The following is a 27,652-nucleotide window of genomic DNA, read 5'->3' as shown; positions in this document are numbered from 1 at the left end:
AACAAAACGCCGAATTCATTAAAGTATTTTAATAGATTTATTAATCACTTAATTAACATTATCTTTTAGACATTCAAGCACATTTTATAAAATTACAAAGATCGTAAAGCCGCACTATTAAAAATATTTTGTTTTGTTGCTGGGGAGTTTGTTCCACCACTTCTTCTTCCCAGCAAAAACACATAGGAAGTGGTGAAGGGCGGGCGTTTTGGGGGCTGTCTTTTGTAGATTTGACGTTCAAAAAGTGCTGATTTTCAGCCTACTTTGAATAAATGACTTTTGATTTTGATTTTGATTTTGATTTTGATTTTCCAAAAATTTTGTTTCGAACAAATCTTTCCAAGGCCTCCGTTAGAATTACGTTTTTGGATGGTAAGAAGCAGAATCAATGCATAAAGAAATGCTTGATTATTCTATGCCTATGAGATTTTTACGATTCATAAGAAGATGTTTTGTTAAAGGGGTCGTAACTGTATGACAAACAAATGTAACTTACGACCTTTCTCGCCAACGCAGATCGCTAGAAAAACTATACCTTATGAGGTAAATGCAACAATAAAGAGAAATTATAATAACTTCTAAATAATAACACATTCTGATGGCACTATTACTATCAAAAATGAGATAACTAATTAGTGTTTAGGTACTAATATTTTTTATAGTTTATACAAAAATATGAATAGCATTTTGTTACTTAGAAAAATAATAAGTATTCATTTAACATAATAATATTATATTGTATTCGATTTTGAGAAATAACAACAATATTTGGTAAAAAAATAATAGCAATTGTGTTCTTGTCACTTTTTATTTGGATAACCTACAGTAAAACGGTTTTACAAAACATATTATATTATCACAAATATCCATAAAAATCGGTGGTGATATATTTTTTCATTCATATAAAATTGCTTCGTAAAAAAGTTTTGATTCACAGGTTTATAAAACTTATTATATTGTGTCTTTTGCAAAACTTAAATTGTAGTAACAAAATACGGAATTACAAAAAAAAAGAAACAGAATTATTTCCAACATATTCATATAAAACATATCTTAAATCTATATTTTATTATGAACAAATAATTATAAACAATATCTGTTTCAATTTTTGAAGTAAAAACAAAAGGATTCATAAAAAATGTATCTGTTTGCATTGATAAAAACGTAACTGCAACTGAAAACTTAAAAAAAGGACTCAAATCTTAAAACTAAACGTACAAGAAAAAACTTAAACGACTAAAATGTAATAACAATGTTTTTACATCAACACTTTTGTCATGCACAATATTATAGAAATAAGCATAGACGGCAAAACGATTGATTCAAACATTGATGCTAGTCAAGTGATTGATTCGAAGCAATTAAACTCACCACGACGTATGACAACATTTAAACATATTCTTAATTAGCAAACATTTAATTAACAGCGCATATCTACAGAATTTTTAATCACTTTAAGTAGTTAAAGAACAAAATAAATGTCACAAAATGAAATTGGACACATTACACACATTGGACACATGAATAAGTAAACATAAAAAATGCAAAAAAAAGAAAATATTTTTTTTTCTAAATTAAAATATAAATGCTACGCGTCTGATAATTAATTGTTTTATCAATATCATAGATATTTAATTACAATTAGGTAACTTAAGCCGTGTTGTAGACCGCGGGCTTGTTGGCAGGGTCGTCCATCTTCAGGTAGTAGCTTCTGATCACCAGCAAGAAGTAAATACTCAACACTGGAAATAATAATTAAACAATTAATATAACATTGTTTATTTTAGTAATAATATTGAATTACTGTGACTGTATAAAAGAAAAGTTTGAAGGATAGCTCCTACCGAAGTAAGCGTCTCAAATAGTTTTCATGAGGTTTTGCTATGAATATTCTTGTTGGATTTTGCGGTTGGTAGGATATTATTTTTCTCATCATTATTATTTTTTGTTTTATAAAAACTATAACCAGTCACTACATTTCTTTTGTCGATGGTATTTCTTTTGTCGGTAGGTCTGATATCGAAATGATAAAAATCCTCCATGGCCAAATTACAGCTTGCTTTTGGCTCAGACAGAAAGCTAAGCAGCAACTGAGATAAGTCATAAGGATGTAAATGAAAAATAATCTTCACTATACACTTCAGAAACCTAAATATTAGCAGATTTCTAATAACTATCTTATAATTCCGACAAGAGCTTAAATGTTTACTTGATATGGAGCAATTTGTATAGATATAGTAGAATAACAAAATACTTACAGATAGAGATGAGATCTCTGACTATGTTGCCGGCGACGATGTGCTCAGACGCGAAGCTCGCGAAGAACATGATGATGTACAGCACTATGAAGATCAGAGCGTAGATCAGGTAGGCCTTTATGTGTCCTCGTTTATACTGGAACAAATACATTTTCGTTAGAACTTCATATTATATCGTTTATTAAGTATATTCCATTATGTACATTAGGTAGGAAATATTAAATGATTGTCACAATTCTGGACCCTGATGGACACAGAAGATAGAAAGACCTACTTGCCGCCACTGATAATGCTGTGTGCTTGGCGAAATATTGGGTCTCTGAGATTTGTGATTGTCATCGACTCACCAACAAGGAGATTAGAACCGATGAAAATTTAAATCATATTTGTATATAACCTATTATTTATTTTACTACCAAGCCTCATCAAAACTGTTTTGGTAAAACTTAGCATTTTCATTTCAAGTTTGGCTTTAGTTTTTCTATCACCTTTTAAGTTATGAACAACTACATGTTTTTTGTTACCAAAACTGCTCAGCTAAAAATCCCAAACTTCAATTGAGATATTTGAGTGGAAACATTCTGTAATTGTTCCAATTAATTGTAAGCAATATAATTGAAAGCACTCACTGCCCACTTGGGCCAAATACCGACTGCTGACAAACTTTTTAACCGTTAAATATTTTATGAGCTCAAGAATTACAGTATCGTTCAATTGATGTATTTATAGTGTTTACTGTGAGTCAGTTGTAACGGGGAAGTACAGGGAACAGTTCTGGGTCCTACAAGTGATATTATTGCTGTAAAACCCACGCTAATGTTTGGTTTACCTACTTGAATACCCTTATCTTTACTGACAGGACATTCGCATTATGAGACTTTAAAAGAACAAAACACACTTGTGTTGATTGAGATTTACAAGGAAAATGCTGATTTATATCCCATGATAAAAATTAGGAATGAAAATGAATGATACTAGGAAACTTTCAAGGAAAAAATATAACACTAAATAGCTCTGAATGGTATGGGATCTTAAATTCAATGATATTCTATTGAGTGAACGGGCGATCAGGCCAATACATATTTATGTATGTATTGTACTGGTACTTAAATAGCCGTATCACCCATATAAAAAATAAAGGCGATAGTCTGTATACTAGGTTTGTGCTCCGTTTACAAAATACGGTTACATTTGCATTAAAACCGACGAAATGTTGATATGACATACAAAGATATCAGATACATTTTCAAATCACGGTTCATCGTCACAACCAAGAAGTGTCCACTGGTCAACAAAGGCTTGGGGGATTTGCCCATATTCACCAAGACGGCATGCTTGTTGGTGAGTGCATTGTGGGGTATTTGTAGCTTCGGAGTTGCTGCTGACCACCACTAAGGATTTGGCCCCCCTTGGTGCTATATGCTTGCTTACCTGATGCAATCCGACCAGCAGCACTATGGTGAACGCGAGGAACAGTATGAGGAAGACGAGCATGATCGCAACGACGGCGAACATGACGGCTCCCACTGCCTGCACGTCCTCATCCTTGCCTTGCGCCGTCACCACGCCTGCGGCTGCCAGACCCAGGATCGACATCAAGATCATTACGATGTTGCCGATCTGGAAGTTAAAGAGTTTTTGGGGTCAATTCACCTATCTACCTTTACTTTAACAAAGAAAATTTGTTTGTTGGCAAGCTGGACTATCCCCGAGTAACATAAGCAATATTTTGTCCGGGTACAAAAAGAAGTTCCACCGGAACGTGACCGCAACCGCGAGACACAGGTAGTTATTTTTACTGTATTGCCCTTAGATACACTTTTATATTCATATTTTGGAAAGGTAACAAAGGTGAGCTTTGCCCTAAAATGGGGTTTCTTAAAGTAAACCTTAGATCGATAGAGTGATTTGATAGTGAAGGAAATCAAAATAAGGTTGTTACCCCAATTTCAAGTCAAGTCTCTCTTTCAAATACTGTTGTTTTGGAAGAATGATATTACTTTAGGTTCATTGTATTCTGGACACTGCACTATTAACTAATTAAGGGCCGTGAGGCAAAAAATAATGAATGTTCCTAGTGAAAATTATGGATAATTATTGATAGATTTCAGAACTTACCAGGTTCAGGTAACCGATGATCAGACATCCCGTTCTCAGCTCTATGCAGAAGCAACACTTATTGAATTCCAACGCCATTTTTTAACTGTAACAAAAACATAAATGAAATTAATAAATCATTTTGACATTGTAACGTACGTAGGTAACTATATAGATTTTGTCCAAATACATATAGGTATAGAATAGGGGTATAGACAAAGTTTAATTTAATAACCAACTCTTTTACGGACTATAAAAGAAAGAAGAGGTTGGGTTTTCTTACGTTTTACGGATCAAACATTGTGGCTTATGTTATTAACAAACGAATTCAATAATGTTGCATAGTACTCGAAAAAGAAGATCAAGTTTTGTCACTGTATTTTTTCAAGATGTTTTATAAGATTTGAGCTTACGGTTGATCATTTCATTAGTTTCGTATGTTTATGTTCATTTTTATGGTTAAGTACTAATTGCCTATTAATACACATAAACGGACTGATAGTCACAATCTAGTAGTTAAAAATAGTGCCTTAAAGCCGGTATTATCTCATAGCCATTTGCGACACAACACAATTATTAAACTAAACCAATTAATCATGAAACTGTAGCATGTTAATTTAACATACAGCTAATAGCTACAATGCGTGCTTCATGAAATCTAACTACATGAATATTTTTCATTTATATCAATTAGCATATAAATTCAGCACAACTTTTTAAATGTAGGTAACATTACGACGAGTAACGAACTACATGTCACCATTTATCACGGACATAATAAAACGTATTAAAAATTAGGCCAACATGTTACTAAGCCCATCTTTTAGTATAATGGCCCCATTGCTTCTCCCATGGGAAGCCCCGATCCTTGAGTGTTGAGGCGATGGCTATTTATAGATATAGCCACTAGGAATGTAGGCAATAACGTACGGAACATCTGTTAGATTAGCTACTCTATAAAATGCGGGTTTTTTTGTAGGTATAATTTTGGGTGGGTTGGGCTGATAGTAGAAATAAAAGTTAGTTTTGTGGGACCATAAGCTTGACTTTTATGGTATAAGGCTGTAAATAAAACACAAGCGCATTAAAGAAACCTAATTAACCATGTTATCAAAATGCGGAGTGTGCAGGCCAAAAAGGACTACATTACGACCCTAACTTCGAATATAAACAGCGAATTGTCGATAAAACCAACGTCAGACTGTCCAGATTATTTCGAGCTATCTTTAAATTACGTCTGTCAAAGCTTCTGAAATTCTAATCTAATCTAGGTCAATAATAAAGGCCAGCAGCAGTATTCAAAATAAACATATGTAATACTAAAATCGTGACCACTATCGAACTCGTGACCTGACCAAATTATCTATTATGTTCAGTACATGTTAATGCATCCGTTTTTTTTTTGTTTGGAGGGAAATCATTAAATGCCTCCATTCTGCTGGTGTAGCGTGAGGGAGTGTCAGACTCCCACTGATTAAACCCATCATGTTCCTTCTCAAGCCCTTTATGTACCAGGACCGCGGTAAATCTTTCGAACTATCCCGCAGCATTTAGAATTACGGATGCATCTCAAGACAAGAATAAGCATATTCATGTGGAAATAAGTAGGTAACTATGCAAAAAATAGGTTGCAATAGGTATAAGTTGTTTGGCTATTTATCAAATCGTCAATGTCAAAAGGTTAGTGTTCGTCTCGCTGGGTGATCTCATCCGACATTGAATTATACTAACTTATTCATAAGTTAAATAAATGTTGCTAAATATTCATCACTTTTCTTATTTTAATTGCAAAATTTTTGAGTACGACCCGTTTCTTAAGCCACCGTGAGCCATTTTAAGTTTTATAATGACTTCTTTTAATAAATTTATTTCAGTTTTTATATGATTTTCGGCAATTATCTATTGTAACAAGATGTGGGTGCATGTTTTTTTTTTTTGGCGCGGATCTTCATATTGTCTATGGACGACGTGCAGTAATAAAGAATTTACATTTGGACTTTTTGCTAAAGTCTAATAAAAATGGCGTAATATAAAGGGCACTCCCAAAATTTTGCTTAAAGAGAATCTCCACAAAAAAAGATTCTGTTAAAAGCAATATCTACTGAATATTTTTTGCATAAAACGTGCTTTCCATCTAATGATACGCGTTGGGCGCCAAAACACAGTGACTCACACTTATTGAAAGTGAAAAGTACAAGAGAATTTTCTTAGTTTCAACAAAGTTTACTTCAAATCAATGTTTTGATATTCTATAGAGGTTCACTAAAACTCTGTTCTCAAGTGCGATGATCCGTGTTTAGATAAAAAATTGGCTAAACTCCAACAAAGCGCCCGTTGAAATAAAATGGGATTTTATGATTCACTCTCGTTTCGTAATGTTGATAGCAAAAATGGAACCGGTAAGTTGTTCTAAAACGGATGTTGCGGTTAAATAGTGACAAATATTATCATCGGGCTACAGGATAAAAGGTTATTTTTTTATTGCTATTAGGTATAACGAAATTCAGTTTCCCTTAATATTTTTGTACGAGTATTTAGCTCTGATAACTACTTACCTGTCGTGGCCGTGGTGGCCTAGTGGGTAAAGGACCAGCCTCTCAAGTATGAGGGCGCGGGTTCGATCCCAGGTCAGGCAAGTACCAATGCAACTTTTCTAAATTTGTGTGCACTTTCTAAGTATATCTTAGACACCATTGACTGTGTTTCGCATGGCACGTTAAACTGTGGTCCCGGCTGTCACTGAACATCCTTGGCAGTCGTTACGGGTAGTCAGAAGCCAGTAAGTCTGACACCAGTCTAACCAAAGGGTATCGGGTTGCCCGGGTAACTGGGTTGAGGAGGTCAGATAGGCAGTCGCTTCTTGTAAAGCAATGGTACTCAGCTGAAACCGGTTAGACTGGAAGCCGACCCCAACATGGTTGGGAAAAGGCTCGGAGGATGATGAACTACTTACCTGCATTATTTTAATCGCAATAAAATTGTTGAATATCTTTCGCAGGAATCTTGTCAATCCGTGAGGATTGACGGCTATCCTTTTAGGTATCAGTGAGTTGCTCATTCAAAACTCATTAACAATAGCAAAGCTATCCATCCGTTAATTTTCGATTAGAGATTGAAAATTTACATTCGCTCCAAATTACATAACATATCAAACAATCTTTTATCTGAATTCAATAGAAAGATCTGTTATAGAAATCCACAGATATTTATAAGTTTTGTATGGCCAAGCCCTTACAACAGCCACAAGGTGGGCGCGGAAACTCTTTCAACCAAGATTTATTTATTGAACCAGCTCGCTCGCTATAAATAATGAAGATTCAGCATTCCTGAAACCACGCGAGGATCGACTGACTAAAAACATCTGTATCTGATTTTATCTAGAGCAGCGAGGTTTTACTGAAATTTTACTAAAATAAAAGATATCAAAATTTGCTAAAATAACCTTTAGAAATGGTCTCGTGAATTCATCATTAACGCATTTTTACTGTCTGTTTTAAAAGATAACGGCGGTTTATCAACTGGAATCACGTTTCTCCGAAAATAAATGATACACTTGAGGTTAAGGTCATATTGATAGAACAGTGGCACGTTTAACTTTTAGTTAATCACGTTATTACAATTACTATTCACTTTTTGATTGCCTTTGGCTGAATTGATGTGGCGCCAGTTTAAAAATTTGAAGGCACCAGATAATACTTTCGGATAAACTGACAAACTGACTGTTTTTTTTTATTCCGTAAGAGCTAGTTACCCAGAGTCTGCAGAATAGATAACTATGTACCAGTTTGTGTAAGCATAAAGCGTAGAACATGGAACACGTCTGAGCTTTAGTCTGCAAAATTCTGACTTCGTGCCATTCCGCCCGCCACAGGAGGAATTATATGATGTTCTGCCATACTAAAAAGAAGGCGGCGTATTAGAATAATTCTTTATACTTAAACTGCACGAGTAACCATTCTGGGAAGTGAGCATCCTTGAAACAATGTGATGGTACTAACATAGCCTATTTAGTACTTTACATCTGGCTTTTATGGGACGAATGAAGCAACGATATTATGTGAACACAAATGCCAATGAAAAGCTAATGGACCATTAAAATGGTGACCAGAATAATAGTTATTAACATTTCATGGTGGTTAGTGTTCCTAAGAAACTTAATAGTGACACTGTATTTAAATCTTGAACAGTTGCATTGTTGTTTTTTATTGTATAGAAATAGTAGTGTAAAGAAATAGTTAAACTTTATAACGTTGTTAAAGTTTAGTTTTTGAGAACCATTGTCATATAAAGGTAAAGATTGTTTATCGTAGTTATTCTGTAGGTCATTTGAAGATTAATTTTGTACCAATAATTTTATATATACGAATAAATCTTCTTTTAATAGTTCTTGAATGCGCTACTCAGCCTTACCTATATCGGGTGTGTCGTTCACAATCACATTAAATCATATCGCATATACTTTATGATATTCTATGGCGAATTGTAAAAAAAATTACCTAATCCATTCAGTGGTTTAACCACAGGAGTTATTTTTCGTTTTTATAATTTACAACATCATGTGTAAAGCAGAGATAAAGTTAGGAGTATCGTATGTTTTGATCAGTTGACAGCTGTCAGTTTTCAAGGGAGAATTTCAATTGTTTGTAATGACTGACTTTTATATGGTGTTCTAATTTTTGCACATTTTTATTCCATTTACTTTGTTTGAAAAAAACATTTTTTTATTTTTACGTATTTTTCTTTTATCTTTGTGTTAATCGACATATATTAACCAGTATATTAACGCATTTCATTTAATGTGATTATGAACGACACACCCGATATAAGGTGCTTTAATATTACCTGCCAGGACTTGAATGGGGGGTGGTATTGCGTTTATAGATTACAATAGTGAAGATAAATAATATAATTGATTGTTTGCCATATTTTTTTTCATACAAAAAAAATACGTATGACTTAATTTATTATTTTATTTGAGTAATTTGTGAACCACGTTATGCAGAGTAGAGCCAATGTTAATTTAACTTGTTTAATGTCTCAAATGAATTGACTGTTCCGGGGAACGAAATTTCTTCACTATTGTAATCTATAAACGCAATACTACCCCCCATTCAAGTCCTAGCAGGTAATATTAAAGCACCTTATATATAGCTTTTTACAAAACTTCGCCTTAATTTTTTTTTTATAAAAACTGGATTTTATTTTTCAAACTGTACGAGCGTTTGAAATAATTAGCAAGTTCAAAGTTGACTTTGGCTTCGAAATAGTGTAGGAACACAGTTGTCGTGGCAAAATGTGCTACTATTCACACTTATGTGTAGAACAACTTAGTAGGTGATGTCATATATGGGCGTGTGATACTGAACGAATTAGCAGGATAAATTAACCGTGTCCCAGTCCTTGGCTAGATTAATGAAAGCGGTATTCACTGACTGATTCTTTAATGGACATCATCACTTTTTAAATGAAATGGACGTTTGGGACAATTGTGTTATAGAATGTACATTTTAGTCATCATCATGTAGTATGTAGTATTCAACCATTACTTACAAAAATTTTCTCTGCAGTTTTTACTCACTACATAAAATATGGCTACTACGCATTTGAGAAAATGCTCTAAGAATGTATCTAATAAAAATACTATTTTATAGTAAGTTCAACTCAGTCTTGCGCGCGGCCTTATGTGTGGGTAACCCTTGTACATACACAGTGACTTTGTGTGCGTGACAAGAGGTACAGTCAGTACAAATACAGTTATTTAGGGGTTACGGCTGTTTAAAGAAAAACAGTTATTACGTAACTAGCTGTTGCCCGCGACTTCGTCTGCGTGGGCAATTTGGAATTGTCAAAATACTACTTATGCCGTAGCGTAGGTGTATTCTTTTACATAACAGTATAATTAGGATTACCACTTAGCAGCAGCACGGGTTGATCAATCAAGGTGGTGTCGACGATTTGTGACTATTTATCTAAACAAATGAAGTAAAGTTTGTGACGTTGTGGAAATCTCTGGATCTAGTCAACCGATTTGGAAAATTATTACGTAATTCTCACAGAAAACAAAGGTCTGACAAAGTTGTCATTTGTACATTTTCTGCAGCAGCTGCGACAAATCAGGAGCCAGAAAGTCTGTCAAACAGTTTTACTTACCATGGATAACGCGGTGTCTAGTTCACTGGGTTGAAGAGATCAGATAGGCACTCCAAGTAAACATTGGTACTCAAAAAGATTCGGTTTGACTGGAAGCCAACACCCACACAATTGAGGAATAGCTGGGTGGATGATGACTGAGTCATCAGGCAAGCGCATAGTTTCACTACTTGTATTTCGGGGATTTTCTGTGCACTCACTCACTATGTTATGTTGGAATTCCACCGAAATGTTTGCATTAGTTCACGATCACGCAAAGTATACGTCCGAGAGAGTAAGTCCAATTCGTGTGTTGGCACTTGAAGCCTGCAGTTCTTCCAAGATTTTCAAAATGTACGCTCGCAATTTGTCATTTCTTGGTAGAGCCAGCAGATCAGAAGAAACATAAGTGCTGTGTATACTGCGCGTCACTACTGCACAACGGTAAAATTTCGTCTTTATAAATAGCACAAACGTTCGCTCTCTTGCGGAGGACGTTTAAATACCATATTATGTGTCACACGTAGGTAAACAGGACAACAGTAGGTATATTATCATCGAACCGCTTTCAAAGATCTGATGAGCGAACAGACCAGAACTGACTTGATCGCCTCGAGAAAATCAGAGCTCTATGAAGCGATCATTCGCTTTGGTTCCTACTGTTATTGTGGTTTCTGAAAATGTATTCAATTAACCAACGATGAATATAATTCTTAGCAGGCCGACTCTTTTGACTTCTCGAAAATCATAACGTTGGTTTTTGTGCAATGCACAAACTGAAATTCGATATATTACACATTCGATATTCACACTTCTACAGAATTGATATTAAAAGGTTTGACAACGGGCTATAGTAGCGTAGTTAAACTAACTGAAACAATGTTAGTGATCCTTCAATAAAGTTAGAGAAGCGGGTGTGCATGATGAACATTAAGAGTTGGTAAATACGTGATGAAGATGACCTAATTCATTACTATTCTAATTTGTTCATGCACCACAAAACTCAAGTTAAGGTGGAGAAAAGGATTACCAAGCTCCCAAAGGCCTGGGCATTTGCAACACGTTGCATGGCATCCTGGAAAGTTACGTAATTCTCAGCCATCAGTTTGAGCAGCGTGAGGGAGTGTCAGGCTTTGGCCCTAGTGGGCCTCACAGGGGTTTGCTGAATCTCCTTGAGGGGCGCGTGAAATAACGGGTCTCCCAGAAGCCGGAAGGTCGATGACCCACTCAAAACTAATCGCTCACGCCTACGGTGGCCGGGAGTCGTCTCTCGACATCCGGCTTTCGTGGTGTCTTACCGCAGTGGCTGGGATGAGAGTTGGGAATTTTCAGTCGCTCCGCCGCCTCATTCTTTGTCATCCCATTTCTTCTCGCTCCAGATCATGGTTTAAACCGGGGCCGGGTGCGATAGGTCGCACAGTCCGCACAGTGGTGACACCCGGGCGCCACCTCCATGAGATCAGAGTTGGGAATGTATGTTTGCAAAAACTAATAGAACATTTAGCGAAAACACGTTTGATAGTAATTCTGTCTTTGTAACTGAATAATATCAATGATAATAAACGTGTGACTGTGACTGTTCGTAATTGTGAACGGTGTATTTGTGATATAATTCTTAGCTCGATGATTTGTGATCAGAAGTTGAAAGCAAGTATGTCTCTGGCCTGCGACGCGGAATTTGTACGTTTTCAGAACGAACGAACTCTTGTCTTCTGTTGACATCTTGTTGACGTATTGTGACAGGTAGTTATAACCAGTGATGTTAATTTTAGAAGTGACACAATGTGTTTCGGTCGTATTTTGCCTACATTCTTCATTACTCAAAAAGTGTATTAAAACCAGGAACTTATTTTTAAGGATGTTTGAATATTAATTACAATGTTTTTTTTTTATAATAATAAAATCTTAGACTCGCAATGCACTTTCAGTGTGATGCATGTTTGTTATTGGATGAAATGAATGGATATTCATGTTTATGAGAGGTATAGCTTATATTATGTCAGAACAACATATGTAGAGTTTTTAAGAATGTGGGGAAGTTCATAATTTCTTCATGACGTGGGTGCCGCTTCCCATGGGAACTACTGCCCGCACCGGGATAAAATATACCCTATGTTACTCGCAGATAATGTAACTTTCTAATGGTGAAAGAATTATAAAAATGTCCCTGACGATGCGCTGATATTTCTTGTAGTGTTTTTATAGTAGCGAAATACACACGTCGTCATATATTTTTTTCTTGAAAGTAAGAACATACCATGACAAAGTGAAGTCTGTTTTCATTGTCTGTTTGCTGGGGAGTTTGTTCCACCACTTCTTCTTCCCAGCAAAAACACATAGGAAGTGGTGAAGGGCGGGCGTTTTGGGGGCTGTCTTTTGTAGATTTGACGTTCAAAAAGTGCTGATTTTCAGCCTACTTTGAATAAATGACTTTTGATTTTGATTTTGATTTTGATTGATATTTTACCTACTACCAGTTTTATGGCACATCTGTTTCTGCATGATTTTCTTCATCTATAATTTTAGGATATCATTTCTTTAAATTCAGTTTTTTGCTCAAGTTACTTATAAAAGCGTTATTTTCTATGTAAAGATTGATAATAGGCCGATAAACTTACAAAGTTCAACATTCAAATATGTGTCATTATTGCCCCCGCTGTTGCAGAAACGTTAACAGAAATTATAGTTCATTGCTCATCCCCCGTAGGTGACAGCGTGATAATATATATCCTATATGTTGAACTGGCCCCCAGGTAATATTCATGCAAAATTTGATTTAAATCTATGCAGTACTTTTCGAGTTCAGTGAGACCAAACATACAGACAAACAGACAAACAGACATACAGACAAACAGACAAAAATTCTAAAAACTATATATTTGGGTTCAGAATCGATAATAGATCACCCCCCAAGTATTCTTTTAAAAAAATATTCAATTTACAGTTTTGACTTTCCTATCATTTTATTATATGTATAGATTTAATGTTTATTTATTTATAATGATTCTGAATCGCTACTTGAAAAATCAAATGATGAATTTTCGGATTCGCTACTCTCACCGAGGTAAATTATAAATTTTGACTCCATGTCAAAATGTCTATAGTATTTTTCTTTTTTCTTTTGTACATGTCGACAAGTATTACCCAACATCCCTTCATCAATATGACTTAAACGTTCATTTATGAGTTTCATTATTTCCGTCTTATTTTGGTCGACATTATGCGAAGCAATATTATTTTTTAAAATTCCCCATACATTTTGTTTACATTATTATACTAGATTATACGTCTTTTTACATTCTTAGTCCACACTTTTATTTATTGTCCGCGTACCCCGAGATCTAGAAAATATCTAAGATGAATTAAATACTCCTTACACCTCATTTATTTCTTAGATACTGTCAACGTCAATTTGAAAAAACTTATGAGAAAATAATGAAAAACTGTAAAATGTAATAATAAAAAGCTTTGAATGTTGTTTCATTTTTTGAAACGCTACCTGACTCCTTAAACATTTTCTCCGTGAAGAACTAGACATTTTCGTAAACGACTGTACCCATAACAAAAAGCGATAAGAACACGTCATGCTCGGACGACGTCACTGTCACACGAATGAAAGTTGTATATTTACAAGCCGACGCACACATAGGGCCGCGCGCAAATCTGAGTTGAACTATCTATAATAATTTTGACGCACTCGCCTTATGATTCAGAAATTAAAAATATAACAGACTTTTCCGGAGGACAGCGATGCGGAGGAGTACTTCGACGCCTGGACACTTAGTTATTTATTTTATATTTGCTTTATTCTTTTTTTTCTAGTTTGTTGATTTTTAGTAATATAATGTTATTTTAAGCTTATAAATTAAGTTTGCACCTATTATTTATTTAATTGAATAATTTACATTACAAAGCAAACTTGGTTTTGATACACTGCTATGAACAAGTACCTAGCAAAAGCTAACTTTCACTCTTTCCTATAAAAAAAAATATTACGTGGTTTAAAAATAATTAGTTTTCAGCGAAAGGGGCATGACACTTCATATTTAAAAGAACCTTAAGGGTGATGGCTGATTAATATTCCTTTGCAGTAACTAGCTCACTCATTAGTTAACTTTAATAACCTCAACATCAGCAACTGTAACAATAAACTATAATTACCTACTTGTAACACGCACAACGTCAAAGTATACCAATTAAAAATTAATGAGTCGACCACCAACATATAGATATACCAACCAGACCAACATATAGGAAAAACCGATCTATTGTCTGATGATTAAATACCTGACTTTAACCAATTAGGTTGTTTATAAACTAAAACAGGTACAGTGGTCTATATTAATTAACCTAATCAGAAGTAAACAAGGTAAAATATGAATCTTATGTTTGCCTATGATTGCTTGGAAATAACAATAGGTTTGCTATAATTTGTGGAATAAAAATAAACATATTTGCGTCAACCCATACCCATAGGTATCTGACGACCTCTGTGGCGCAAAGGTCACCAAGCCGGACTGCCGAATCTGAGGTCCCGGGTTCGATTCCCGGTTCGATCGACATTTGTGTGATGAGCATGCTTGTTGGTCGTGGTCTGGGTGTTACAATATGTATTTATAAATATGTATATATGTAGCTATATGTAGTTTATCAGTTGTGTTAGCACCCATAACACAAGTTAATTAATAACTTAGCGTGGGGCTAACCGACCGTGTGTGAAAAGGTGTCCCGACATTATATTATATTATATTAAATCATGCCAAAATGCTTCATCATCATCATCATCATCATCATCAGCCTATCGCAGTCCACTGCTGGACATAGGCCTCTCCAAGTGCACGCCACTGAGATCGATTTTCAGCCAAAATGCTTATGCACTGTCATATTATATCCTGCGCAGTTGGCTGATCTCCTTAAATGAGAACAGTCGCCGTGTCCGACATTCGGCTAGAAGGACGTCATCATAAATCGATATATGTAGTGGAAATACAACAAATACACACCTCCTGATTCATAGATTACGTTATCTTCAAATACTTAAATTAACTTTATAATTGCCACCTTTATTTGCTGAGAGATAAAATCAAACGTCATAAGTGATTTTATGCAATTTTCAGTCTAGCGAAGCTTCGGAACTGACACGAACTTATATATAAAAATTCTAGATTTAAAATAGCCGGCAAAATGTCGAGTGTACAGTAATAAATATAATATTTTCTAGGAAGAAGCTCTGCAATATATCTAGCGACAACTATCGGATGGGTACATTTACATCGCCTGTGCCAAGATGTGCTAGCAATATGTAGTAATACGAACAATGTTGTGGACACTTTTTGCACTAGACTAGGGTGGCCATCACGTAGGACTTTTCCGGAGACTGTTTAGAGGAAAGTTATACGATTAAATACCATATTTTCAGTTATTTTATTTGTCTAATCTCCTGAAAAAAAAAGTTGTGTCATTTAATTATAACGACAACCGAACTATTTTCACCTGTCATCGGCGATTTGACCATTGGGGGGCAATTTGACGGCTGGTAATGGTTTAGTTAACAGTATAGTTAAAACTATGTTTTTAGGAGATTTGACAAAAAAAATGGCTGATAATATGAAACGGTATTTACTTAATCCTCCTAGAAGGATTTTATATAAGGAGCTGATGCGGTGCAACGTAACAAAACATAGACATCTCAAAACACGAGTAGTGTGTGCAATTTGCTACTGAGTGTCGTGTACATGTCTAACGTCTGTACAACTTTTTTGCAATAAAACTAAACATATTTGGGTGACCTAAATATATGTAAATACTATGTAAGTGTTCCAAGAACAAATGTGTCATCATTCTAAATAGACACTTGAAATGACAGTAAATCGTAATATTCGTGCTGCAGACTTTGAGAGTGCATCTGAGTTTGTACAAATGATTTTGACTTAAATGCCTAATATGAAAATAGGCTTAACATTACTAGGTCCAAGTTCAAACAATATAAACATCCGTTTTTCTTAAAACAACTGTTTACTGAAAGTTGAACGTGAAAGGTCATAGTCGGTGAACTTGGGGCCTAGTGTCTTGCTCTGACTATGCAACCATATTACAGCATACGAAAATAACTCGTATTTAATTAATTTTATTTTGTTTTTATTTTATAATCATGTTTTTTTTATTAAATATACAATTTTAGAGCATGTGATAATAATCATAACTAAAACACAAGGTCTTTATTTCCGCTACGAATCGTTTGTCAAGGACATATTCTGATACAAGCATGAACTATATTATTTGTTGAGATTCAATACACAATTGCTCAATTATTATCATGCACGGACAAACATGCAATATATTTTTTTATCTATCCTAATATCATAAAGCAGAAAAGTTTGTTTGTTTGTTTAAGAACGCGCTTATCTCGGGAAGATCTAATCTATCTAATTAAATCTATTTTATCGATCGATTTCTAGTCTAAAACTGAATGATATAATTACAACAATAACAAACACTTTAGTTAATCATTATTTTAAGTAGTTTATTTGTTAAATAAATACTAACCTATTTGTGCAAAAGGTCGATCCAGATTGTTTACCTCTAGTTAAGAGCCTACTCCAATGGAGTATACTTAGATGAAAGTGAAAACTATCGGTCTATGTCTACTTTATCCTGTTTCACACACAAGACGATATATTTTCGAAAATGCTGAAAACATAACAAATGAACATGTTTTGCAAAACAGCATTCTTTGCTTAGACACGTCAAACATTTATAATATTGGTCCTTACATAATTAATATTATCTACTCTAACTATCACTCTAAAGTCTCTGTCAGTCTGTCAGGCTTGAAAAAACTACCGAACCGATCAAAATAAAATTTGGCAAACAGATGCCTGAAAGCCTGAAAAAGGCATCTGAACCTAAGCCATTTTTTCTAGTTTGCGGAAAATAGTTCTGCCGGGGCCTGGGTGTAACCGTGGGGAACGGCTATAACTTCCCCGCGTAAATACCGCACAAAACCCTCTGTATAAATATGTCTGCGCTACAGTATGTATAAATATAATCAAATCCCAGTAAACAAAAGCCTGCACCCCAGCATGACATCATTGAGGCCTATCGGGGTCACTGCCACCCCTAACTGACATTTGTGTAAATCTTGTCCCAAATTGGTGCTGAACATGAAACATGAAATATATTTCCATATAAAATCGCCGCTTCCTGCTACTGTTTTACACGAACGTGTAAACCCTAACCTTGGGAAAGCTATTAAGCCTTATTAGAGTGAATTTTCATTGAAAAACTATTATTTTAAACACTAGTATGTAAATGTACTCAGGTAATTATAGTAACACTCTAGCTTCTACCAGCGGTTTCACCCGCATCCCGTGGGAACCTCTGTGCAAAATAGGGTAAAAAGTAGCCTATAGCCTTCCTCCATAAATAGGCTATCTAACACTACTCATTTATTAATACTAACTATGAGATCTCTTGAAATGACTAATGGCTACATATTCATAGTTCAAACAAGCGAAAAATACATATATATTTCGTCTTCACTTTATAGGTAAATAGGTGGATAAACCAAAGTTAAGTAGAATCCTAGCAGAATTTTCCTTATCATTAAAATCAAATTAAATCTATAAATCGGTTTCAATTTTTGAGGAAAACAGAAAAGTCGCAATTTAATGAGGAAATATTAAAAAAAACTGGTTAAGTTCTCTTATCTCTTAATGAATGTCATGAATGCACTAAGCTGACACATGTAATGGCTCAGTTTAAAATTACCTGTAAAAGTACTCAATTTTGAGTACCTATGATACGACTTTCCATCAGTTTCAAACAGCAAAAATCGATTAAAATATATTGAAAAACATTAAAGATTAAGTTTAGTAATTACATTATCAATTGAATCAATATTTTACGCAGTATTTATTTGTGTGAAAAGTCCTATATGTACACATAACCGTCCACTGTAAAACGTAAGTAGGCTATGGCGCAGTAAAATTAAAAAATATAATTACAACGTAATAAGCACTTTAAATATCTTCTCTTGTTTATTCAACTACGCCATAAAACGGGTATAACCGTTGCAAATGCCATTTCACTGCACTAACACTCAAGTAACTTAATATATTATTATAATATTACATACGTTACAAGATGCAACACAATATGATAACGCTTCCGAGAATATCCGCACTAAGCTTGAAATACAAACGAGGAGCTTAAACTGACCTTGTGCTGAGGTATGAAGCCCTATATTCCTACACATGTACCTAAAAGGTATTTTTATACTTTACAAGGCACAACATATACCTGCATTACTTCTCGACAGTTCCATAATGTCCCAAAAGAAGTGCTTTTAGAATTTGGATAAAGCCTACGTCCTGTATGAAACTCTAGGCTGATATCCCCTCTATCTTCCTCTGCATGATACAAATCACGAGAAAACATCAGGATTAAGACTAAATATACTTGGAAATAGCTTAATCGGTGAAAATGAGTTAATTCTTATTAAATTCAGTTTTTCTGTTTTTGTTTTTCCTAAGCTCAAGCGAATCCGCGGGTAACGGCTAGCATAGGTCCAACATATTATCTTTTTTACACGATGTGTTTTGTTAAAAATATCGCTGATGTCATTAGGTTTCCCTTTCATGAACTATTGACCTTAATATAATTATGAACTCCGGCGCAACCGGACGAGTCCTGTTGATAAATTTTTATGTAGGTACCGAGTCGGAAACCGTTACAGAACTTAAAAATTGAAAAAACCTATATTATCAAGCAATATATAGCAAGCTATAGGTATGTAAACTTAGTCCCCATATGAATCTTTTACAACTTCGCTAAGAAAATGTAGGTAACCTATGCCTAAACTACCTAACCTATTTATTTAAATAAATTAATTATAAATTTTATTAAAGTAATAAAACTTCAATTTCAGGAAAACATATGATTGATTTATCGACGAAACGAAAGCTCTATTGTGGAACCAACCTAACAAGATTTTCTTCATAGTCGCTGAAAGATAAAAGATTAAAACTATCAAGAACATCTTATTATCATCATAAAGACGAACAAACGTTAGTAAACTCGCGTTATAAACGACAACAAAGTAATCTTCATCTTAAATCAATGTGCGGAACGTAAAAGTTTCCTAATGGCTAGTGACATCACAGACTATGTTCAAAATGGCGGCGCCACGACGAAATGGCGCGCCCTCTGTTAAAGACTTCTTTACGAGTTCGTTAAAATCAAGCTTGACCTATTTATCGTTTAGTAATTTCCTACTTATTTTTAGGCTGGGCTTGGCGCCACTTCTACTGAGTAGAAAGTGTGTTTAAAAAGTATAGGTATCTAATGTTGTGTATAGTTTTAAATGCCTTTATCTACAGATTTAAAACCTCAGTAACTTCCCTGTCCCATGAGTTAGTCCCATTTTACACAACGATTGTTTAACTATTGTGTCTGCATCATGGGCAGAGAAGTGGTTAAAATTAAATTATTAAGTGGGTACACAACTCTAATTTCCCTAACGTTTATTTAAATTAAAATTAGTAGTCCTAATTCATCATTTGTAAAGCATTCATGGTAATAAATTATGCTTCAGTAACAGACGTTCTGTTCGCTATCCGAAACAAGGCAAAGTGACCGGGTCACACGAATGTCAGATAAACTCCTGCATGATGCCAACGATATTTTATCCTTCGAACCGGTTTATAAGGTTATCCGGACGTTAGGAAGTGCTGGATACGGGAGTTTATTTTCAGCGCCATGTTTTTCTCCAGTCTTTTTTCACGCACGTGTACCGTGCACAGTGCACACGTATCTTTTTTTTTCGGAAAAAATATCTATAATGTTACATACTTCAGATCAAAATGATGCATATGAATTAAAAAGATGTAGTGATGAGCCTTTCATAATGTAACTTTCATAGGTATACCTTAAACTTCGAGTTCATGTTTAACATCGGAAAAAAACTGAAACAAATACATTTTTTTTTTGTTCTGTTAAAGCAAGACGCGTTCTGGCTAACCGTCTGAGAATCCACATAAATTGTACTAAGTAGATACGTAGGTACGTATGTACACATATACAGTTTATTATTTGCATGCAGTCTGAGATTCACTTTCATTTGCGTAGTGTAAATAAAGACAGACGAAACATTGCAAATAAACAAAGTTAAGAACAGTTTTTTGTTGATATTATTATGAGTCATGTAATGATGGTATTAAGCGTTTTATCAAGCTCTTGTTTTTGCGTAAGTAATTTTAAGATTATCTAACAATTAAATATTTAAATAATACAGAGCAGATCCCGCATCCCAGGAACTACTTCGCAGAGTCGGATAAAAAGTAGCCTGTAGCCATGATAAGTTCCAGAACTAAAAGAATTTTCCGATAGTTCCTAACATTACCGCGTTCCAACAAAATCTTCAGCTTTATAATATTAGTAAAGATTATCCCTCAATGACCTTCACAGGTTTCTGGCGCCAGTTTATCCATGGAAACATTAGGATAATAATGTCATCAGGAACCCCGTTGTTATATGAATGACCGTCCAATAAAGTTAGTCTGTCCAATGACCAATATTAGTATATTGGGGAATGTATCTTGTATGCGGGTATAGTCCTTGAACACCATTTGTCTAATATCTCATTATGATAACGTCACATGTCACACCGGGGGTTATTGGGTATACATTTACACCAATACATTTATACCTACTAATATTATAAAGCAGAAGAGTTGGTTTATTTGTCTTAAATGTGCTAATCACAGAAATTACTAAACTATATTATTAAAAGTATTTCAGTGTTTAACAGCCCATCCATCGAGGACGGTTTATGATATTAGACTTTTTGTCCCAATGCGCGGAGTATTCCACGGAACGAGCGTTAAACCGCTCAAGCAGAAGTTGGTAGGATATCCTGAATAGTATACCAATGTATGTAGACAATATCAGAAGGAAAATTCAGGCATTGTACGAGAACAGGAAGACTTAACTAACTAAAAATAATTAGCAATTAATTAAATACAGGATATAAATATCAATAATACAGGATATGTTCATCCCGTTGCGTTTTAATTTTTTTGAAGTTTTTTTTATCGCGCTTGCTGATAAACTGTATTTAGACCACCCAGCAAAGGATTCGTATCAATTAACTAACCTAACATTTGACAAATAATATTCTCATATTTATAACCTAATTATTTTGTATAGTACTAGTATTTTTCCCGCGGTTTTACTCGCGTCAAGTGGTCACTACTGCTCGAACCGTTTTAAAATATGCTACTCGCAGATAAATGAACCTTTCTAATGGTGAAAGAATTTTTAAAATCGGTCCAGTAGTTTTTGAGTTTATCCTTTGCAAACAAACAATGATAAAAAATCCTCTTTATAATATTCGGTCCCCAGTATTGTAAATAAAATTTTAATTTATATTATATTACATACTGAATTAACCTAAGTATGTATCTCGAGATACACAACTCTTATGTAAGCATGCTATGGGATTAATCTATTAATTCTGTATGTTTGCTGAGGGTAATAAACTCGTAAATAACCATGATTGCTTGGAGAGTAAACACTGTTGTGGGGCGACGTTGCATGATGCCACTTCTTATATATAAGTACTATATTATTTTACTATAAGTAAGTTATTAATATACAACTTGTTATCTGAAGATGAAATAGTAAATATATACTTTTATCTATACTATAAATAAATAAAGAGGAATTATTGTAATGTTTTTGCCCAATGTTCTATCTTTTTGTTTAGTTGCTTGCCTACAAGAAATAGAAATTGACTAAACTCTTATGGGGCTGATGTCAACATTATATCTATAGAAAGCAAAACAATAGATATACCTACAGAATTTTGGGAACGGCTGTAAGAAACCTATGACCTAATTGTCGCATGACATCAAAAATCCAGCTGTTCCAATATTTGAATTCATCGAAATCGGGTCAGTTGTTTGTAGGCAAAGCAAACATTGATTCAGAATTCAATAGACAAAATTACGATTCCTGTCATAATGCAACATGCATTATAGATTATAGCAGTCTATAAACCAAACCTCTTTTTGTACCCACGTAATTTTTTCCCATAATCCTCCAACAACAGACCGTGCACAGTGGTATTTTTTCTGCCTAACTCGGACAAAAACAAAGGTTAGGTACCCAGAACAAAAGACCTGTCAAAGATCAGACTGATAAATGCATACCTGCTATTATGAGTTAACTAATCTACCTCGGTATGCTTTCGTGATATTTTTGAAAGGACTGATTCGCAGTTTAGTGATAATATATGTAAGTTAATATTAACAATGGCTAACTACAAATGTGCAAAGTTAATTGGCGCAAACTGTACTAGGCATGGTAGGAGCCTCGTGGGTTTTCAATGTCATAAAATATAACCCGATACGGAATACGTCTATGAAATGGAAAACAATAAAATTGTGTAGGTAAGACACCAATGAATGATTGAAGGTCAAGGAAAACATATCGAGGAAACCTGGACTGTAATGTCTGAAATGACCAAGCCACATTGAGCAAGCGTGGTGATTAACGCTTAATCCTCCTCCGTGTGAGAGGAGGCTTGTGCCCAGTGGGAAGATAAAGAGGCTGATGATGAGTTTAGGCAGAGACCGCTACTATAAACTAATTAACACTGCAATACGATAGTCAAGACAGTAAAACAATAATAAACGAACCCAAAAGTAACACTGGAATGGAATTTGTTGGGTTTGTCTCTCCATGTGGTAATTTCGATACAACAAGATTTGTTCTTTGTCCAAAAGCTTTAATTATTCCCAGAATAACAATTCGAAGCCCTTTCAAGTCATAAAAAAATCTGTTTCGGTTTCTATTTGAATGGTATGTGTTTCTCTCCACGTGGTCATTTTGAAACCAGAATAATAAGAGTCCAAAAGTTTATATTATTCCCAGAATTGTATACCTTTAGTATAAGTCATTTCAAGTCATCCAAAAAAATCTGTTTTAGTTTTTGTATACATATTTAGGTTAGTTTAATAAAGAGTTGTAATCTTAAATGGTGCAGTCAGTTGCTTAGTGACTCCTTCAATCCTCCTTAATCATATTATCAGTTGGCATCTTAGCTACGAGTATCATTATCATATTAGCAGGTACAATGACCTATAGGACGGTGCGTCTTTATACACATTTGATGATCAGCCCACATAATGGTAACAAACCTTGACTGATAACAGGGATTTTTGTTTTTATTATGGTTTTATTGGTTAGTGACAGTATTTTATAAAATAATTTAATAACATTATGGATGCAGCTTAGATTCCATTAAATTCGTGTCTCCTTCTTTCATTTCTTTCATTTGTGTTTCTTTTATTTCATGAGATGAAATAATTATTTCAGTTATATATTTTATGTTGCTGCTTATGTAACTTGTATATGTGTGCACCTATAATGATATGCATGACTGATAATAATATTGTATGTATTCTTAGTGCATTTTAATTAAATAAATAAATAACCGTTGCTATAGCAACTAAACAAAATGTTTTAGTACCACGGTGTGGCTCAAAATTGTCCGCCTACCACTCCCAGTTTTTTGCTATGACCTTGCGTCGCATAGGCGCCGCGACGACGCCACGCACAAATGTAAATCCACATCTATTTGGACAAAAGATTTTTTGTACTACCATTGTTTTATTTGTACCTCAAATATGCGGAAACTGATGTTTTTTGTTTGGGTATTTAAACAAGGGAAGTTTAGTAAAAAATGTCTGGCTATCTGCGTCCTTATAGTATATTGTCATTATTATCTTCGATATATCTAACTATCAAATCGCCTCACTGTCAGTATTACAGGATATAAGCAACCATTTCTTCGTTTGAAACAAAAATAAAGATAATTATGTTTACCATATTCCTTACAAAATAATCAAAACGTGCGGGCTTAGGTTATTTTGGCATCGGCAATATAAAATCCTATTAATGTCGACGCTAACTGATTTAAAAATTATCTTCGCCTATCATTTTGTTTAGTTTTTTTTTCTAAAGTCTGCCAAGATATTGCGCACTGTGCCTCAACACGTGCAGCCCGATGAAAATGAATTCACGTGAAACAAAAATAAACACTTTATTGCCTGTATAAATCACAGCTTTTGCAGGAAATGTTTTTTATATAAAAACTAGAAGCTGAAATTATGATTAACGTCAGATCGTCACTTAAAGCGGAAGACATAGCCACGGAAAACCGCAATAATTAAGTTTAATAAGGGCTCCTAAAGCTTGAGTATAATTTCTTTGTTTTTTTTTTTTTACATATTATTGAGAATTTTAAAGATAACTTTTAGACTAACTTATCTCTATCTATTATTACAACCACTGTGTGAAACTGTGAATGAGAATTATTAAATAAGTTATTTTAGATTTTTATATGTGAACAAGAACTTGTAACTAGTTTAATAACTAGTGAACAACTTTCAGATCACATCAATTTTATATTTTCTTCGTGTTACCTACTAATAGGATGGTGTCTCTGAATTATTTATTTAACCGCAGCTGAAATTATCAGTACGACTGTTCAAAAACATTATTTATGTCAGATTATTTTGGTAACGGAACAGTCTGTAATGAGACTAGATAATTTGTATTATAATTCCCAGTTTTATTTTTATTTCATAAATGTAATCCTACAGTTTTTTTTTTTAATTTTATTCATTCTTCATTAAAATTCATAACGTGGAGACGTTTATGTTATTAGTCCGAATTAATTGGTTTCCAACCACTACGCACATTTATTTTATTACTCTTTTGGCTGTAGAGTCATAAAAATACCTGATTTTATTTTTCTTTAAAGTTTGTAAGCAATTTTGTGGTGTCTAGTTTCTTCAAAAGATGCGTAAAATCTATTTATTTTTTCAGTCATAGAAGCGAACCCAAATACGATTTAATAACTGTCCATATTTTCGAAGGGTAAAAGAAAAAGGAAAGTAACAAGAGCATGAAAATAAAAATAAATAAATTACAAAACATCGAAGTTTTTTTTTTCAAACAATCACAAAATGGCGGGTAACTGCCATTTCCCACTGAAAAGAAAATGGCAGGCGTGCTTTAAGCTTCGCATTATATTCCGCCAAGAAAAATCCTGCTATTCATTTTACACTTAAAAAATAATTAGTATGGTAAATATACTTGTGAAATTAATTGAAAAAAATTAAAATAATAATAATTAAAAAAAAAAAATGAAAAAAAAAAAAAACACTTGTACTCACTTTGTTAGTTGACAACTGGATCAACAGTCACTTATTATTATATTTATGAAAATATACAAAAATGCAACTATTTGGGAAATAATCGCTAGTTGGCGTCTGTCCACTGGACCCTGCCGATTCAGACTGGCGGGCTTCGGCTTCCAAGCGGGTTTGCAATACAAGCCGGTGAAAAAAAACAACGCTAGGCACTTGTTGATATCGTATACAGCCTTATGTAACTAAAGAGTTGCGCTTACAAGTCAAGCACGATGAAGGTTTTAAAGTATTTTCATTGAATTTAAGACTGACAATGAATAAACTAAGGATATGAATCAATATGGGTGCGTATTAAATTCTGTACCCACGTTATTTGTCATTTACATAAAAGAAAAAAATAAATTAATATTGTAATGATATGAGCAGAAAGTAGTAAAATATTAAAGTGTAATAAAAATGTTCTTGTGGTATTTTTGTTTCTTTACGGGAATTAACTGTTCAATTAGTTTTCTTCTAATCATCTTCCACATTTCTGTGAACTTTTAATTGTTATTTTTCAGTCCTTACAATTCACATTTTACAAAAAGGATATACCAAGGTATCTAAACTGTTTTTATATAATTTTTCACTAAAATAACTTACACGTCTTACATACGAATTACTTAATGCGGGGCGAAAAAAATGCATTCAAAAGCAAGTGTTCACTCTCTGTTTGTCAACAGTCTACAATTCCAAGGTGACATAGTGTTTATCAGCATGCAAGTCAACGCATTGTGGACGAACTTATTGATGTGACATCTACACATGTGCACCAAAATGTCATTGACATTTAACGGGAAGAAAACATGGTTTTTGGTTTCTGTAAAACTACTAGCTTCTGCTAGCGGTTTCACCCATAGCCTGTGGAAACGTCTATAGCCCTTCTCGATAAAAGGGCTATCCAACGCTGAAAGATTGTTTCAAATTGGACCTTATTTCTGGGGGGAATAGCGTATTCTAGCAAACAAACAAACTGAGATAGTTCAGTAATTATCTCGTTTCCCCAAATAAATTGGGGTCACCTTTCAGTCCAAAATTAGTGAGAACGTTTTTAGTAATTTAAAATAGCGCTACATAATTGTGTCTCTGTTACTACCTATTTACGTATTGTATAATATAATGTACATGTTTTCTTTTTTTGCTCTCCTGAAAACCTCTGTTTAGTCACATAAGTTATTTCATAATAACAGTATTTTACGGTATTTGGAAAACGTCGATGCCGTGCTATGATTATCGAATTAATCAAGTATATCTGCCAAAATATGGTGAGGTTACCCATTTCAAATATCTAGGTTTCAGGTTAGGATCCTTGATTGAATCATTCAAATTAGATAAGATAACCGTCAACAGGTGTTTCCTCGAAAATTATTTGAGTGAATGAGGGTCGAATCTGTGACTATCGTAATAATAATGAAGGCAATACTCCTGATACGGCGCGTATTGTGAGGAGGTTTCTGTCTCTGGGACCCTAAACACCGGTACCTTGGACCCTGTGCCCGATATCGGTGGCCATCTATTTTTTATATTTTTAAATGTTTTTTTTTTTTATAATCGAATGTTTAAAAATATAAATAATATGTTGTAAAATAAATAAATTACCATAAAAATGAAGCATTGTGATAGTGTTGACTTATCCATAAAATTAAATTGGGTAAATACGGCTTTTATTGCAAAGCTGTGACCGGCTTCTGAAAAGAGGATTTCTTTAGACTCCTCCGCGTTCTATTCATCTTAATATCTATTTTATTAAACGGTTTTATTTAGCTCACCCTGTTTGATTTTTTTTTTATTTATTTATTATTCTTGGGTCAAATTTAGTAATTCAAATTTAAGTACCTTCCTGTTGTCAGATTGATCTGAAATTTGGTACACACTTTCAATTCCGATGACAATACAAAATAGTAATAT

The 27,652-nt window shown here is 34.1% G+C and overlaps 1 protein-coding gene across 1 annotated transcript; it reads right to left on the bottom strand.

Moving 5' to 3' along the window:
* Window positions 1-14: 14 nt before the first annotated feature.
* LOC124636210 lies at window positions 15-25,883 on the bottom strand. Its single transcript, XM_047172154.1, has 6 exons — window positions 25,730-25,883; window positions 4,377-4,461; window positions 3,690-3,878; window positions 2,259-2,394; window positions 309-1,742; window positions 15-127 (listed from the first exon to the last, which is right to left on the bottom strand). Exons 2-5 carry the CDS (start codon window positions 4,452-4,454, stop codon window positions 1,651-1,653), a joined length of 495 nt encoding a protein of 164 aa, XP_047028110.1. The 5' UTR covers window positions 4,455-4,461; window positions 25,730-25,883; the 3' UTR covers window positions 15-127; window positions 309-1,650.
* Between the last annotated feature and the right edge of the window lie 1,769 nt (window positions 25,884-27,652).

The sequence above is a fragment of the Helicoverpa zea genome, chromosome 14, assembly GCF_022581195.2.
Source record: "Helicoverpa zea isolate HzStark_Cry1AcR chromosome 14, ilHelZeax1.1, whole genome shotgun sequence".
Classification (NCBI taxonomy): domain Eukaryota; kingdom Metazoa; phylum Arthropoda; class Insecta; order Lepidoptera; family Noctuidae; genus Helicoverpa; species Helicoverpa zea.
Note: the sequence above shows the minus strand (reverse complement) of the source record. Positions and strands in the feature narration are given on the sequence as shown.